General features: G+C 36.7%; 1 protein-coding gene across 1 annotated transcript; it reads left to right on the top strand.

Annotated features, from left to right (window-relative positions):
• Positions 1 to 7907: 7907 nt before the first annotated feature.
• On the top strand, positions 7908 to 17875 carry LOC149836062 (calcium-dependent protein kinase 33-like). The gene is made up of 8 exons (XM_090010775.1): positions 7908 to 8439; positions 15892 to 16035; positions 16152 to 16304; positions 16666 to 16781; positions 16864 to 17031; positions 17120 to 17247; positions 17419 to 17518; positions 17683 to 17875. The coding sequence occupies exons 1-8, from the start codon at positions 7911 to 7913 to the stop codon at positions 17740 to 17742; spliced, it is 1398 nt and encodes a 465-aa protein (XP_089866901.1). The 5' UTR covers positions 7908 to 7910; the 3' UTR covers positions 17743 to 17875.
• Positions 17876 to 18182: the final 307 nt, after the last annotated feature.

The raw sequence follows: 18182 nt of genomic DNA on the forward strand, positions 1-18182 counted from the left end.
TCAAACTCCTCTAAGATGGCTGACAAAGGCTCAAAGATCGATCTTTCATTCAAATTGAATGGAACAAATTATAGGATGTGGGTGGCCGCCATGGAAAACAATCTCAAAGGTAAAAGTCTTTGGGGTTATGTATGTGAAACTATTTCATAACCATAATTAAATATTACAAAGAAGGAAGAAACTGAAGAAAATGCCTTGAATGAAGAAAAGAAGACCAAAGCTATTCAAGAATACCAATCTAAAATGGAAGTTTGGGAAAGCAAGCATGCCAAGATATTGGCATGGTTCATGAATAATGTGGAGCTCAAAATATGCTCTAATCTTGCAAAATTCAAGAAAGCAAAAGAAGTTTGGTTTTTTATGAAAGGTATGTATACTCAAAAAGACCTTACTAGGCATTTCTTTTTGCAAGAAAAAATAAGAGAAACTAAGCAAAGGGACGTGAGCATCAGAAACTACTATAGTGCTCTATCCTCATTATGAGATGGACTTGCCCTTCTCGAACCACAATGGGAAGGAAGTGCTATTGCTATGAGACAAGAGCAAATGAAAAGATAGAGTTTTTTTTCAATTTATTCATGGGCTTCATCCCAAATTTGAACAATTAATAGGATCCCTTCTTCATAGGGCGTCTACCTCTCTTAGTGAAATTTTAGCCGACTTATGCAAAGAAAAAACTCGCTTGGCTTTATAAAAAGATATTGATAAGGTCTATGCAGTATAAAGACCGGGAAACAATATGAGGACATATAAACCACCTCATTTTTAGAAAAATAACAATGGTGGTGAAAGAAAAATTATTTATCACCATTGTAATGAACCGGGTCATCTTCAATCAGATTGTCCTAAGCTCAAAAGAAAGGTGACTTCCGTTGAAGAGTGTCCAAGCAATTCAAGCGAAGAATCAAAGAGAGATGAAGATATAAAAGACTCCATTGCACAACTTACCAAAACTCTCCAACAATTCATGAGAACCAATTCTTCCACACCTTCCACCTCTAGGGCCACAATCTCATCAATTTCAGGTATGTCCTTTTTATTCTTGATTCGGGTGCCTCTTTCCACATGACTCCGGATGCATTTCTCTTGTCAAAACCAAGTCTCAATACTTTTAAATCCTTTGTTTTCATGGCCGATGGAACATCATTAGATGTTGAAGGAACGGGAAACCTTAAAAAAGTTTATGGTCAAAATAAAGAGTTTTATGTTCCAAAAATTAAAATCATTCTAAAACTCAATTTAAATATCTTTTCGGTCTTTCAAATTACCAATTTTGGATGTAGTACCTTTTTTCACCAACCCATTTCTATGAAAAGGATCTCCGGTCCGAGAAACGAATTGGGCAAGGCCATAGAAGATGATATCTATATTAAATGAAGTTTTTTTCTTTGCCATCCAAATCGTTTTGTAATCACATTCAATCTAAAGATACTGAGACTTGGAACAAAAGTCTTTGTCATCCTAGTATTTTCAAGTTGTATATTTTTTCATTTAAAAAAAAATTGTAATGAAAAAATATTTATTTGCAATGATTGTATCCTTGGAAAAATGCATTTGCTTTCGTATTTACATAGTAGTTTTGTTTTCAAAAGACCTTTTGAACTAGTGCATTCAAATGTATGGGGACCGACACCCGTTATGTCTAAAGGAGGTTATTTCTATTATGTTCTCTTTATTGATTATTTTATTAGATATACATGGGTGTATTTTATTAAAAACAAATCCGAAGTCTTCTCCAATTTTAAAGAATTTCACGTTCTTATTCAAAATCAATTTCAAAACAACATAGCTATTTTTAGATCCGATTATAGAGGAGAATACATGTAAAAAAAAATCAAAACTATCTTAAACTAAATGGCATCGTACATCAAAGATCTTGTCCAAAACCCCCTCAACAAAATGGTCTTGCCGAGAGAAAACATAAGCATCTCATTGAAACAACAAGGATTCTTCACCAACCCATCATATTAGAAAAACCTAAAAATAGTTATTGAGAATTGCATCAAGCAAGTGACGTGCAAATCAGGCAAGCTAATTGGAGTTTTCATGAATTTCACGTGAAATACATGAAATTGATGTGAAGTTCGGCCAATTCGACAGTGGATTCTGAAAGATCAACATTAGAACAACTTTAGATCATGAAATAATTGTAGATCTGAAACAAAATACCTCAGATCTGAATCATTCTTTATCAACTCATGAGATTTGAAACCCAAACTCGTGAAAGTCACCATCCAACATGAAGGTCAGGTTAAGAATAATGAGATCAATTTCATTTCATCGTGGATATGCTTTTGGGCTGATTGGGTTTGCATGATTCTAGCATATGATCGTGTTTATTTGGAAATCTAAAGTGAATATACATGAATTTGGATTGTTAGATGCTTGAATAAATTCATAGAAGCATGAGTTTCATGATTGATTGACCTATGGATCATGGACCATCATTTTGATGCCTTTAGATCTATAGTTTGATGTTGACTTAGTTGTTTTTGCTGAATTGTAAAAGTTTTTGAACTTGGAGAAGTATTTCGCCAGTTAGATTTCCTTTTTCCACGATATTTGGAGTTATTGTGTAGATCCATATAAATCGAAGAGCTCTCTTACCGTACAGGAAGTTGGATCGAGCCTCGTTGGTGTTGATCCCATTGAAGTAAGAGTCTTTATAAGTTTTGTTTCTGTAGAAAGTTGCAAAAAATATATCAAATTGTTTCAACTTCTGGTATTTACTGGAGCATCATCTGAGGCAGCAAATTGTGGTATATCTTTTTTACATTCTAATTTTAATATAGATTTTTTTTGCCTCAATCGGATTTCTGGTTAGCTCTCAGAACTTTCACAAAGTCGGAAAAAATTCAAACTGAATTTTTGTTCCTGTAATTTTCTGCTACTCCAACTTGTAAAATCTGTTTGGAGGGTTTTTTTGCTGTAAAAAATTCTACCAATAAATTTTTTGAATTTTTTAGAATGTCTACATATTTTTATAGTCTTGAATTGTTTCAATTGAGGTCAAATTTGTTCTGGTATAACTACTTTTTTATATCTTGCTTTGTTTCTATACTCTACTCAAAACTATAACAAGAGAGAAGAGAACCTGAACTTACTGCCTTACCCAAATCCTAACCCTATACCCTATATGCCAAATTGAAATACTAGTCGTACATGTATTTAATCTAATCCAATTTACCTTATCCCAAAATTCATTATCAATATTGACTTATAGCCATTTGATCATACCTTACTTTTATGTGACTATAGATACTTAGTTCTGTCATAGAATAAACTTGTAGAATCTAGCTAATTACACCTACCTAATTTTCACTATAAGTGACCAAAAAATCTCATAGCCTAGCCAACTCACATATCACTGAGAATAAACTCAATTTTGACCTAAACCTTGTCCTAAACTCATAAGATAACATAATCTTTTTAGCAGTAGAAGCAGTTTTCTTGCTATAGAAAATTCAAGATTCACACTTGTCAAGCACAATGGCGAATTGGAAATTCATGTAACTCAAATATAGAATACTTGAGTTGAAGTAACAATTGTGGAACAAGAAATTTGAATTGAATGCCGGAAAATCTAATGTAGAACATGAAAGATCAAGGCTCTTAAAAATAAGATTTAGACTCTCTGTCTATGTAAAGGTACAATTCAACACAAGAGTTGAACCATGGGAATTTAAGTGTTTGAAACTTCTTAAAGAAGCCATTGAACATCTCCACTACGCACTCTTGGGTGCAAAAGTTTTAGAACAAGACGCATTCACTTCATTACTCATAAAGGACCAAGCAAAAATGATAAAGGAATTTTTAGCATATGAGCATGCATGGTACGATTGGAGATGGGAAGATAGAAATGCACGAATTGTCACATATCAAATTCTTTAAGAAGTAGACCCTTCATCCTTATTTGTGAAACCATAGAATATATGCTTAGTTATGGATCATATATTGAATCGTGCCAATCTTAATTCCTTCTTTACATATCCAATCATGAAAAAAGAACAAGCATTTAAAAAGTCTTCCCAAATTTGTGAAATTTGAAAATCTTACAAATATAATTAAAAATTATAGTGAGCATAAAAAGTTTGACCTATGATTTTGTAATAATGAGTGATCAATCACAATTGTAATCTCATGTACACTAGTGAAAGACAAGAATAAAGTGATCAATTTGGAGAAACCAAAACTCTCCCATGCTCGTACCAAGAAAAATGATTTTTCTAGCATCAATATGAGTAAAGACATGCCAAATAGCATGAGTTCTACATTTGAAGAACTACTCTAAAAAAGGTGAAACACAGGTCTAGAGTCAAGATGAATGCTTTTTCTTACACCTATTGTGGCTTTTTCTCATGACGATAATGATTGCTCTAGTAGGATAGAGTAATGAAAGAATCGTAAACATGATTCATAAATTGAATAAAATTTTAATAAAGTTAGTAGAAATTTCTTTTGAATGTACTCTCATGGGAATTGAGACTTGAGATGATCCACATCTTCATGTGAGGAGATTAAAGATCTATGAGGCCAAAACTGAATAAAGAAGAAAGTGACCAGCAACACTCGCCTGCATTGCCTTATAGACAAGGCAAATTTAAAGTGGGTGAGATTAATAGTATACCATTTTTGGTGACCATTTTTGTTCTGGATCTTGTAATTAGGCAGGTTATCTAGTTGATCTCTTCATTTCTTGTATTTGGATCCAAAGAACCCATGGAAGGTATATAGGGATACTCAGGGGCTTAGTGAGGAGTGCTTTAGTCTTTTTAAGCTCATGGAGTCTATAAATACCCCAATGCTAGGGTTATTTTATATGCTTTGATCCTTCTTAACGAGAAATACTTTTCTTGGTATCTCTTTGTAGAGTGGATGCAACTCTTGCCTCTGCTTGAAATTGACTCAATAGAGTTTCCTAGTGAGAATTTTCCCTCCATCTTTCATCATTTCTCCTTTTTTTTCAAAGCAGACATAACAACCATGTAATCACATTTTATGGGGTCAAATTCACTAAAAAAGAAAAAGAAAAAAGAGTTTTGCTTAGTTGTTTGTACGCACAAACAATTATAGTAATATATTTCTAAAAACTAAATACAGTTTTAGTTCAAACATGATCCAACCCATTTTAGTCCTTATAAATAGTTCCAACATGATCCAACCCATTTTAGTCCTTAGAAATCAGCTACATTATCATGGATTCATGTTAGTCCATGAAAATACTCCATTGTAGGTCTTAGCTTGATTCACACTCATGGTATAGTTATCAAGCATCTCAATATGCTATATTTCAACAAGAAAGCAATTCGATGACAGCTAAAAGAGAAAGGTGGATTCCACCGATCTGCTTAAGGGGTCCAGTTCGCACGGATCTAAATATCAGAGCTATCCAAACCAAAGTTCAAGCTCCAAACCCATTTCCAGCGTTGCTTTTACGCACATAAATACAGTAATCAACTAGCCCTCATGGTGCTGATGAATATTTTTTTTTTTCTGACAGAGAAAGCTGACTATATCATCTGGGGTTCCAACTTGCAACGTCCCAACACAGGTGACCTGCACTAACTGCTCCTGCCAAACAAGCGGCGCCCCATTTTCTTTTGAAAGGCAAGCTCAGGTTAGGCGGACCCCTACCAGTTATACAACTATACCATTGGGTTTTGAACATGCAACGTCCCAACACAAGGCCATGTGCACTAGCTGCTCCTACCAGACAAGCAGAGCTCCAGTTGGTAAATATATTTCTTCTTATTTGTGACGATGAATCCTTGCCAACTAGATGCATAGAAAAACTCTCAATCTAAGGGTGCTTTCAATGGACAGCCATATATCAATTCATCAAAAATGGAATAGGGGTGTCAACAGGTTAGACCCAGCTAAAATAGGTGGGTCCAAACCTGGATTTGACTAAGTGATGGGGTATGGAGTTTGGATTTGGGTCTGACCATATTTTCATAAGAAAAACCATTCCTGAATCCGAGAACAATTGCATAAACTAGACCCAGTTTATACCACAAATTATTTTTTTACCAATGGGGGCTCCACTTGTCCGGTAGGAGCAGCTAGTCCATGTCACCTTGTGTTGGGACAGTGCAAGTTCAAATCTCAATGGTATCATTGTATAATGAGTAGGGGTCTGCCTAACCCCAGTTAGGGATGGTAGTAGATTGGGGCGGGGGAGGGAGACAAGGTCTCCACCCCCGCCCTATCTCAAAATTCTGACCTCCATCCCCACCTTTATCTCGCATGGGTTTTGATTTTAACCTCCTTCATCTCCGTTTCATATCCTCCATCTCCCGTCCAAACGGAACGAGCTGGGCGGGGCCCCATTTTTTCCCGGTCTACTGCCATCCCTAAAGGAATTTTAGTTATTTTACTAACAGGGATCGGGGATTGCAGACGGGGCAGGGCAAAATGTAAGTCCATCCCTGTACGGGTTTTGATTTTAACCTTCATCCTCGCCTCCATCCTCGTTTCATGTCCTCCATCCCCGGTCCAAACGGGGTGAGGTGGGTGGGGCCCCGTTTTCCCCTGGTCCACTGCCATCCTTAACCCCAGCTTGCCTTTCAATTTTTTTTTTTTGCTTTTACATTAAAAAATTATGAATCTTAATTGGAATTCAGGTCGAACTCAAGTTTGGTATAAAAACTTCACAAGCGGTGGTGTCCCTTGCAGCAAGGTCGAAGCTGGGCAGGGGTAGGGGTGGGCAATGGGCTGACCTGTCTGGGCCATCAAATGACCGGCTCGGCCAAAAGCCCAGTTCAGCCAGTCCATTGGAAAACCCCTGGCCCACGGCCAGGCCGAATATATATACATATAATATATACGTATAATGATAATATATATTATAAAAATATATATTAATATATACATAAAAATTCACACACACACACACATATATATATATATATATATATATATATATATATATATATATATATATATATATATATATATATATTCGGGTATGGCCCATAGCCTAGCCTGTGTGCACCCCCCTTCAGGCCGGTCTAGGCCAAAGGAGTGGTTCCAGCTGGGCCAGCAGCCTCCCAGCCCATTGACCACCTCTAGGCAGGGGGACCTCAAGGGTTACCAACCCGAGGAGAGGCAAAGTGCGGTTGGTGATGAGTTTTTTTCCTTAGATTATTAAAAAAAAAAACCATTATTAGCAAAGCTAAAAAAAAGGTGAAAAGATAAAGTGCAATATAATTGCACAAATATGTGGGTATTAACCACCTCATCACCCTCCATCTCGGGGACAGGGCCTGTCAGTTGTTAGGGCCCAAGGCCTGACGGAGGGCAATCAGGTGCTTAAAGCACAACACCCTATCGGGACTAAAAAAAAGTATGGAATATGGAAACGCTATCTTTTAAAATTACACGTTACTCACAACCTTAGTAATCACCATAACCATAAACAAACACATAGATTGTTGATATTACATTATTACTACATGCAAGCAATAAGATATACCGTTCTTTTTAGGAAGCAAAGCAAGGAATCAGGTGGCACTAGAAAGCCAGTTGTGAACTTTACAAAGTATTTAAAGCATCTGATCTGAAGCAGTCTCTACCCATCTTCCTTGCTTCCTTGCTCTATACTTCATATTCTCATTCCCACAGTCCAATATAAGACCAACCAACTTTCTCTCACCCTCTCTGTTTTCTGAACCACACTCATCAATCCAAGAACTGAACTGCTCACTAATTTGCTTCACAAAAAGATGGGTTTCTGCTTCTCAAAAGCAATTCGTGAAATTCCAATCTCCTCAGGCAATTGGACGCCAAAGGGCTCCACTAGTACACAATCTCAAGCTCGAAACAACAAAAAATCAATCACCAACAAACCTCAAGAAGATGAAAAACAGAGTAAGAACAGTCAGAAAGGAAGTTACCCAGTTGCAAGGAGCATGTCTTCATCTGATGCTTCTGGAACCATTCTGGGTAAGCCCATGGTGAACATAAACACTCTGTATAAGATGGACAAGGAACTAGGAAGAGGCCAATTTGGTGTTGTCTATCTCTGCTCCGAGCGATCGACCGGCCTTCGTTACGCCTGCAAAACCATAGCTAAGAGCAAGCTGATCAGTAAGGCTGATGTAGAGGACATGAAGAGAGAGATCCTCATCCTGCAGCACCTCACTGGGCAGCCCAACATTGTAGAATTCAAGGGGGCCTATGAAGATAAACAGTCTGTTCATTTGGTGATGGAGTTGTGCTCGGGTGGTGAGCTTTTCGATCGGATAATCGCCAAGGGGACCTATTCGGAGAAAGCAGCGGCGAATATTTGCAGGCAAATTGTGAATGTAGTGAATGCTTGCCATTTCATGGGTGTCATTCATAGGGATCTAAAGCCAGAGAATTTCTTGTTGGAGAGTAAGGACGAGAGTTCTCCTATTAAGGCTACCGATTTCGGGTTATCCGTGTTCATTGAAGAAGGTCAGTTTCCTCTGATTAAAATCAGAATTTGATGAAAAGTTCTTTTTTTATTCTTTCCACTGATTTCTTTTGATGGTCTGCACTTACTTTCATATGTGTCTCCTCAGTTGTGCCTGCTTTGAACTCTGCAGACGTTATGGTAAAATGATTTTCACCTTCTCATCATGGCTGGAATTCTGTATGCTGACATTCCTTGCAATGGATGCTAGAAAGACCAGATTCAGTTATCTAGATTAGGTAGAATACCAAGATTTTAGATATCCCAAACACAGTCTGTCCTCTAACATCTCACAATTATGTATCAGCTGCTTAACAGAATTAGTGCCAGTAGATTTTGGTGAAGATAAAGATCCGGAGACGTCATTTGAGGAAGGTCAAATAACAGGAAAGATATCCTCATCGTCAGTTAAGAGAGCAACGATGAATAGAAGGTAGCTGCACCAACAAAGAAGTTAGTAAAGATAAAGATCAAATCAAGAAGGAAACAAAGTTGGAATCGGTTTCTCTTGAAGATAAGAAAATAATTCAATCCAAGAAGGAAACTAAATGAAAAACGTTGGTCAATGCCTTCTCATCTTCTAAAATGTAGAAAGACTTCTTTATTTTGTAGGAAGCAAAAATCGGTGTAATCTCTAGTATAAATAAAGCTAGTGTGTCACTCCTCAAAACAATAAGAGAGGAAAAATAAAAGCGGCCTTCACCATGGACGTAGGAGTTGCTCTCCGCAGCTTTGAACCACGTAACTCGTGTGTCCATCTTTCTCATTTCGTTTTATGGTATCAGAACCCAGGGCTCTTAGTATCAATGGCATCCAATACGAGCTCATCATCGGGTACATCCAACTCTCATTTTCTCAAGTCCCAGGTAATCTGCACCATTTTCTTTTGATCAAGCTCTCCGGAGAAAACCATCTCTTATGGGAGTCTCAATTTAAGTCAATCCTATACACCTATGATCTGATTGGCTTTATCGATGGTAGTAGAATGGCTCCTCCAATGACTATCGGTGACCCTCTTGCCGTGAATCCAACATATGTTGAATAGAGGAAACATGATCGGATCTATGCATCCCTAACGGAATCAGTTCTGAGCCAAGTAGTGAGGTTAAATACCTCATTTGATGTTTGGAAATCCTTAAAGCAATCTTATGCTGCACATTCAAAATCCAGAATCATGCAGCTTAAGTCCTAGTTTCAAGATCTCAAGAAAGGGATTAAAAGCATTGATGAATTCATTCAAAGAGCAAAATCTATTGCTCATCAACTTGCCATCGCCTCTAAGCCAGTGGATGAGGAGGATTTAATTATGCAAATCCTCAGAGAGCTACCAAATGAGTATCGTGCCTTCAAAACTACAATAGAGACTAGAGGAGAAGATCAACCTGTCTCTTGATGCTCTACATGTTATGTTATTGACTCAAGATGTGAACCTTAGTGAACTTGAGTCAAATGAGTCAGATTAGGTGCTACCTGCTGCACACCTGTCTAGCAAGCAACCATATGAGCAAAACCGTGGAAATGGTTAAAGTTATAGAAGAAAGAACTATCGGAGAAATGGAAGGAACAAAGGTGGAAGACAAAATGGAAATCGATTTTATAACCAAAATGAAAAAAATCAAGGTGGTCATCTATTCTGCAAACTTTGTGAAAAGGCAGGCCATGGAACACGTCAATGTTATCAGCTTCAAAACTTTGCTCAAAGGCTTCGTCTCCTCAAACCTATCATGCTGCTCCCACATCTTCAAGTTCAAGTTATGTGGGCGATGACAATTGGTACCCAAACTCGGGTGCCACTCATCATGTAACAAGTGACATCAACAATCTTTCCATCCATTCAAATTATCAAGGATCCGATGCCCTTCAAATTGGAGATGGTTCAGGTTTTCCTATACAACACAGTGGTTCTACATGTTTTAAGCATAATCTTTAGCTGAATAATATATTACATATGCCAACTATATCTAGAAACTTTCTCTCTATTTAGAAGTTTTCAAAGGATAATCATGTTTTCTTTGAATTTCACCCCTCAAATTGCTATGTGAAGGATCTCCACACAGGGAAAACCCTACTTCAAGGAAAAAGTAAAGATGGTTTATACCAAAGAAAGCTTGAAAGGGAGAACAAAGTTGTTCATCTTGGAGAAAAAGCTACTATGGATCAATGGCATCATTCTAGCCTTAAATATCGTTTGTCAAGTCATTAATAAGTTTGGTCTTTCCTTTTCAAATATCGTTGAAAGTAGTATCTGTGAAGCTTGTCAGAAGGATAAAAGTCATAGTCTTCCATTTAATCCTTCTTCTAGTTCTGTTGATAGACCATTGGACTTGATTTTTTCTGATGTTTTGGGACCGACCCCTATTGAGAGCGAAAATAGCTTCAGATTTTAACCTGAGCAAAACGGTGCTGCTGAACCCCAGCACCATCACATCATTGAAACCGACTTAACTATGATGGCTCAAGCATTAATTCCTTCAAAATACTGGTCATATGATTTTTTTTCAGCCATTTACTTGAAAAATCGTACTCCTACTTAAAGGAAAATCACTATTAGAAGTTTTGTTCAAAAGGCAGCCAGATTACAAATTTCTAAAAGTTTTTGGTTGCCTTTGTTTTCCTTGCGTAAGAAATTATAAGAAGAACAAGTTGGAGTACAAGTCAGATAGATGTGTGTTTCTGGGATATGTTCCACATATTATGGCTATTACTGTCTAAATTTGACAAATAAAAAGATGTTCATATCCAGACATGTCGTGTTTGATGAGTCCAAATTTCCTTTTGAAAGAAGCGATCAAAGTCAAAATACTAGAGCACAACTTCCTCTATCAACTCTTCCATCTCCTATAATTATCTCCAGCACATCTCAAAAAAGCCAAAACCATGATCGTGATATAGAGTTAACAAATCAGTTCAATCAAGATAGGTTTGAAGATGAAGTCGAGGATGACAATCAAGACTTGTTTTTGAGTCTGGATCGCTCATCAAGCAGTCAAAATGAAAATAAGTGTAGAGAATCACCCAAATCAACCAATGAGAATGTGATTCAATCTCAACCAGTCAGAACTCATCATATGGTGACTAGACTTCAAGATGGAACATGGAAACCCAAGGTTTTTCATGCAACCAAGTATCCTCTTCCTGAGGCCTTACTTGTCATATTGCTTCAAGATAAAGAAAATATTACTTTTATAGAAGCCATTGCCGATCCCAAATGGGTTTGTGGCATGAGAGATGAAATTGATGCCTTGACAAGAAATCAAACTTGGGATCTTATTCCTCCTCAACAAGCCAAGTACGCTGTTGGTTGCAAATGGATCTTTAAGATAAAAAAAAAGACTGATGGCTCTTTAGAATGATACAAGGCTCGGTTGATTGCTAAGGGCTACAATCAACAGAAAGGGTTAGACTATTTTGAAACTTTTAGCCCTGTCATTAAACCAACTAGCATCAGACTTGTTCTAACTATAGCTATAAGTAACAGATGGGACATTAGGCAATTGGATGTCCACAATGCATTCCTTCATGGGACTCTATCGGAAGAAGTTTATATGGATCAACCCCCAGGGTTTGAAGATCCAAAAATGCTTCAATATGTCTGTAAATTAAAGAAGGCTTTGTACGGTCTCAAACAGGCCCCTAGAGCATGGTTTTCTAGACTCAGTGGTTTTCTCAACATCATGGGTTTTAGGGGGGCCAGAACTGATACATCCTTATATGTGCTCAAAAACAATAAATATGTGGTTTATGCTCTTATATATGTTGATGATATTATAATCACGGGAAATTCTTCTGATTACATTTAAAAACTCATCAAACAGTTAGGAAAAGAGTTTGCTCTTAAGGACCTGGGGTCTCTTCACTTCTTTTTGGGAATAGAAGCAAAATTTTCTAATAAAGGTCTGTTTTTACTTTTTAGCTCAGAGGAAATATATTTTGGATATTATCATGCACACATCTATGATTGGAGCAAAACCAAATTCCATGCCAATGGCATTAACTCCCCCTTTATCCACTCAAGCTAGATCCAAATTTGAAGATCCATCTTTGTATAGAAGTGTTGTTAGATCACTTCAATACGCTACTCTTACAAGACTTGACATCTCATTTGTTGTAAACAGAGTCTGCCAGTTCATGCATTCTCCTTGTGAAGGACATTGGATTGCAGTCAAACAGATTCTAAGATATCTCAAAGGAACTTTAAAACATGGCTTGATGATAAAACCTAGTTCAGACATGTCTCTTTAAGTTTATTCTGATGCTGATTGGGCAGGATGCCCTGATGATCCTAAGTCCACTGGAGGGTACACGGTTTTTTATGGATCCAACTTAATTTCCTGGAGTTCTAGAAAACAACCAACAGTATCCAGATCCAACACTGAATATGAATATCGTGCTCTTGCTAATACCACTACTGAATTAACTTGGCTACTGTACTTGATGCAAGAAGTTGGGATTCGTCAGTCCAAAATCCCTTTACTTTGGTGCGATAATTTAGGAGCTTCATATTTGGCCTCTCATCCAATTTATCATAATCAAAGTAAACACATTGAAATAGACATTCATTTTGTTCATGATAAGTTGGCAAAACGAGAATTAGAAGTTTGGTATATCTCAAATAAGGTTCAAATTGCAGATATTTTAACTAAGCCTTTAGCTACTCCAAGATTTAGACAGCTATGTGTCAAGCTCAACGTCCTGAGCAGCCCGTTTAGCTTGAAGGAGGCTATGAACAAAGTTGGAATCAGTTTCTCTTGAAGATAAGAAAAGAATCCAATCCAAGAAGGAAACTAAATAAAAAACGCTGGTAGAGTTCTCAACGCCTTCTCATCTTCTAAAATGTAGAAAGACTTCCTATTTTGTAGGAAGCAAAAATTGGTGTAATCTCTAGCATAAATAAAGATAGTGTGCCACTCAAAACAATAAGAAGAGAGGAAAAATAGAAGTGGCTTTCACCATGGATGTAGGAGTTGCTCTCTGCAACTCTGAACCACATAACATGTGTGTCCTTCATCTATCTCATTTTGTTTTAGAATTCTCAATAATTTCTTCTGTTGCCAATAGGTGATAGAGTCTGAATGATGTCTTGGGCAGTTTTCTTACAAATTTTTAATGGTTCACAATCTCAAAATGGAAAAGAGAACTCTTTTTCCTTGTTTTTACATTTTCCCTGTATGATTCACTTCAGGTGACCAGGACTAGAAGGTATGCTATGTTCAAAGTAATGTGATGGGAAAGGATTTGAATGACAGGAATGTTGTTTCTGTCAAAATAATGATGTGATAGGAGGTTTTGAGGAAATTTATCAGTTACATAGTGGTTGCTGATCAATGGAGAAGAAACCTATAACTGCAGGAATCTCACAACTTTATTTGAGATGTGTGGTGTAATCTTTGACATGTCCTCAAGCCTGTTATTCTTGTTCATTGTTGTTGGTGCCAAACCATGGAATTGAAGACCTTATATCAATGACTTTTTTTTTGTCTCTCCCAGGGAGGTTTCATTGATGAACAATTGTGTTTCAAAACAATGTTAAAAGATCTGGATAAATTGCCATATACGACTGACACAGATAATTTAATAGGGAACAGAGGAAAAACCAGGGTTTCTTAACAGTCCCTGGTTATCTCTACAAGGCACTTATGGATAAGAATAAATGTGGGCATTTGCATGATCTAGCAAATTAAAAGGCCTGCTTGAGAAAAGGTTTACACTGCTTGTGATACTCCAGGAAAATAAATTGGAGTGTGTTGGCAATAACTAGTATATAATTGAATATTTATATTGGTTAAGTTTTGAGGAACTGATGATGCTTTTACTTTCATGTTACATTTGAACACTTTCGCCTAAGAGTACATTCACCATGCCCAATAATATTCTGTCCTAATGCTATGCCATGCCATGCCAGATAAATGACATATGAATAGATTTGATAGTTGTCTGGATGATGGTCAACATATGGATAGATTTGATAGTTGTCTGGATGATGGTCATGCACTTCTAACTTATCTAAATAATTCTCTAATATTATAAAAGCAGAAGCATCTCTAATATTATAAAAACAGAAATATGAGTAGTGGAAGCCAAAAAGTTTTTCCTTTATAACTTTTTCTCAAATGACATCCTTATCATGAGTTCTCACAATGGAATTATAAATTTCTCTAGGCATTTGTAAATTTCTTTTTCAAAAAATTAATGTGTTAATAGTTAGATATCTAATTGGGTAACTTTTCTATACCCAAATTCTCTCTCTCTCTCTCTCTCTCTCTCTCTCTCTCTCTCTCTCTCTCTCTCTCTCTCTCTCTCTCTCTCTCTCTCTCTCTCTCTTTCTCTCTCTCTCTCTCTCTCTTAATTTTCTGAAACCCTTTGTCCGATTTTTCATTAAAAACTGCCTAACCTCATGTCAAAGTAAATATTGAATGACTCAACCAAAATGTCATGCCCCTCTCTCCTACAGGCTAGGCTTCTCTCTCCTTCATAATTTCCCAATGTTATGCTATTTTTTTCTTTATACATTTTGCCATTTGTTTTAAAAAGAACTTTTTTGTGTGTGGTTCTTTCTCTTACTAGATGGATGGGTAAATAAGATGTTGATTAATTTTTTAGAGCTTTCTTATTCAACTGCAAGTGGAATAAAACAGTATTTATTTGACTTAATAATTTTCATATACATGTTTCTAATAAAAATATTTAAGTTTTAATATATACCTATTATATAGATTCATTAATTTTATTTTTTTCATAATAAAAAATTTAACATAAACCACACTCATCTAGAGCCTGGCCATATGGACGAGCTGTTATACCATGCTGGTACCAATAAAATTTTCCATTTATGCTCAGGGATGAAATTTGGAATGTCAACTAAACTTGATTATCTCTCCAAGGGAGTTGGCATAGTGGGGGTGGGGCCTTGGCCGCTAGACGGGCGGTTAAGGTTCTGTTCCCATGGGCGTCGTCCCTCTGCGAAAGCCAACACCCAACATAGGCCTTGGGGGCAGGGGTCCTAGCCTCGGAGTTTTATGCCACTGACATGAGTAATGTAGATATGGCAGGCTGAGTCAGCTTAACCAAATCTCCATGTGGGGATGAATTTTTCAGGTTATAAATAAAAAAAAACTAAACTTGATTATCAGTACCTTATGTGGGGATGAATTGTCCCTATAGAACACGCTTGGTTTCTCTCGTATGGTGTGTCTCTGTCTCAGAACAAGGTTTTATGTGTCAATGTGATTGCTTATGGTCTTATACTCAATTATGGAAGGTTGATGTATTACGTATTAACCCACATTCTTGTTTTCTCAACAATTTTGAAACTTGTAATATGAATGGTGCTTGCATGGAAGTCAGTGATTCTTTTGTGTAATCTATCTCATAAATCAATGTCAATTAGGTAACATGTCATGCAATTAATGGTAGTTTTAGCTCTAATACCTGACCATTTGATTGATTTCTTCCAGGCAAAGTGTACACAGAAACTGTCGGAACTGCCTATTATGTGGCTCCGGAGGTGTTAAGTCGAAACTACGGGAAGGAAATTGATGTCTGGAGTGCTGGAATTATACTGTACATCCTTCTTAGTGGTGTGCCTCCATTTTTGGCTGGTAACCATCTTTATCTACCCACGAGCTTCTTGAATCTTTCACTTTCATGCATGCTAATTTCAGGTTTCCATTAGTAGATTTGAAAATTCAGATGTTAATACTTTTTTTTTTGCCAGAGACAGAGAGTGACATATTTGATTTGATCATAAAAGGTCAAATTGATCTTGAGAGTGAACCATGGCCTTCTATATCCAAGTCTGCAAAGGATCTAGTCAGGAAGATGTTAACGCAGAATCCGAAGAAACGAATTACAGCTGCCCAAGTTCTTGGTTAGATATTTCACTTCACTTGTATGCGTCAATTGTTTTTCCTATTCAGTTTATTGCCGCCTGCAATAGTTTGAAACTAAACTAGTAACATCACCAATAAATTAATTTTCATCAGCTTTTACATGTTTTGATGGTTATCCAGTGATAAACTCTTTAGTCCTGTTCAGCCAACCTTAGTTACATCTGCTACATAAACCAACAATATGAATGTCAGCAAAATCCATAGCTTGATATGAAAATATTGTGTTACAGAAAATTATAATGAGTCACATACTTGTGTTTGTTTTCCATGATTGGCTTCCCTTGCTTTCACATCAATGCTTCATGAAAAGAATGTAACTTGGATGCTGATATGAATTAGATCATCCATGGATCAAGCAAGATGGTGTTGCGTCAGACAAACCCATAGGCAGTGCAGTTCTATCTAGGATGAAGCAATTCAGGGCAATGAACAAGCTAAAGAAATTGGCACTGAAGGTGGACTACAGTACTAATTAGTTTTTGTTAGTTATATGTCCAATCAATCTCGGATTTCATCCTTTCTCTAATTGCCTTGTAGGTTATTGCTGAAAACATCTCAGAGGAAGAGATCAAGGGGCTGAAGGAATTGTTCAGAAACATTGACACTGACAACAGTGGTGTTATCACCTATGAAGAGTTGAAGACTGGTTTGGCTAGGCTAGGATCACAACTTACTGAAGCTGAAGTGAAGCAACTGATGGATTCTGTTAGTTAACATTTAACTGTAACCCTTTTTAACTTGATAAGCTAAAAAACAACAGTTATTTTTTAAATGCTTTCTTCATGTGATTCAGGCTGATGTTGATAAAAATGGAACCATCGATTATATTGAGTTCATCACTGCTACCATGCATCGGCATAGGCTGGAAAGGGAAGAAAATGTGCTTAAGGCTTTTCGATACTTTGACAAAGATAATAGCGGGTCAGTATGCTTTTTCACAAATGCAGGCCATTGGATTGTTGCAGTGATAAATTTTGCACTGAAATTACACTGTTACATTATCGATTGCATTCAGCTAAGATGAAAGTTGTCTCAAATTTGAATTATGCATCAGGTCTCTGTTGACATTTTTATCACCTTCTCTTTTGCCAGTTATATCACCAGAGATGAGTTATATCAAGCTATGAAAGATTACGGTATGGGAGATGAAACCACTATCAAGGAGGTTCTTGATGAAGTGGACACAGATAACGTAACTTGTTCCTTGGAATACTTGCTAGTAATTGTTGGAAGATTTTTGCTTTAGTTAGCTATTATCATGTCTTTATGTTGGTGTTCTATATTATTAGTGTTCCTCTATTCTGTTCATACATGTAAAGATGTCTAGCTAACATTCTGAAATGGGATTCTATTCAGGATGGAGTCATCAATTATGAAGAATTTCTTGCCATGCTGAGGAAAGGAACCCATGAATGAGGAGCTTTCTTTTCCATATGTACTGAAATTCATATAGAACAAGTTATGATGCAAATTTACGTGGTTGTCGCCTAAATAAGATTTGTTGAATGGAGTACTTGATATGTATAATAACATAATAAATCCCAAAATTATTTTATCAAAAAATTGCAGTGGTCTAGTTCAGAGCATTCTGCAGCCTGACAGCTTCAGATCAATTTTGTTATAATATTGAAACATGACATGCACACAATCGAAAGAAGATTAACAGTATGTTTATGAGTAAGATGGATTTGGAGCTAAGCTGCTTTTACCCAAGTCTTCTCGTCACCTGCTAAATTTATTGAGAGTCTAATCACGATGAATTTTGAAAGCATGACATCAATATAGAACCACTCAAATTTTAATTATTGCCTTTTTGTGCATTGCATTTTTTCATGATTTTCTTGATGTTCTATTTT

The sequence above is a fragment of the Nuphar pumila genome, chromosome 6, assembly GCF_984573655.1.
Source record: "Nuphar pumila chromosome 6, dmNupPumi1.hap1.1, whole genome shotgun sequence".
Lineage (NCBI taxonomy): Eukaryota > Viridiplantae > Streptophyta > Magnoliopsida > Nymphaeales > Nymphaeaceae > Nuphar > Nuphar pumila.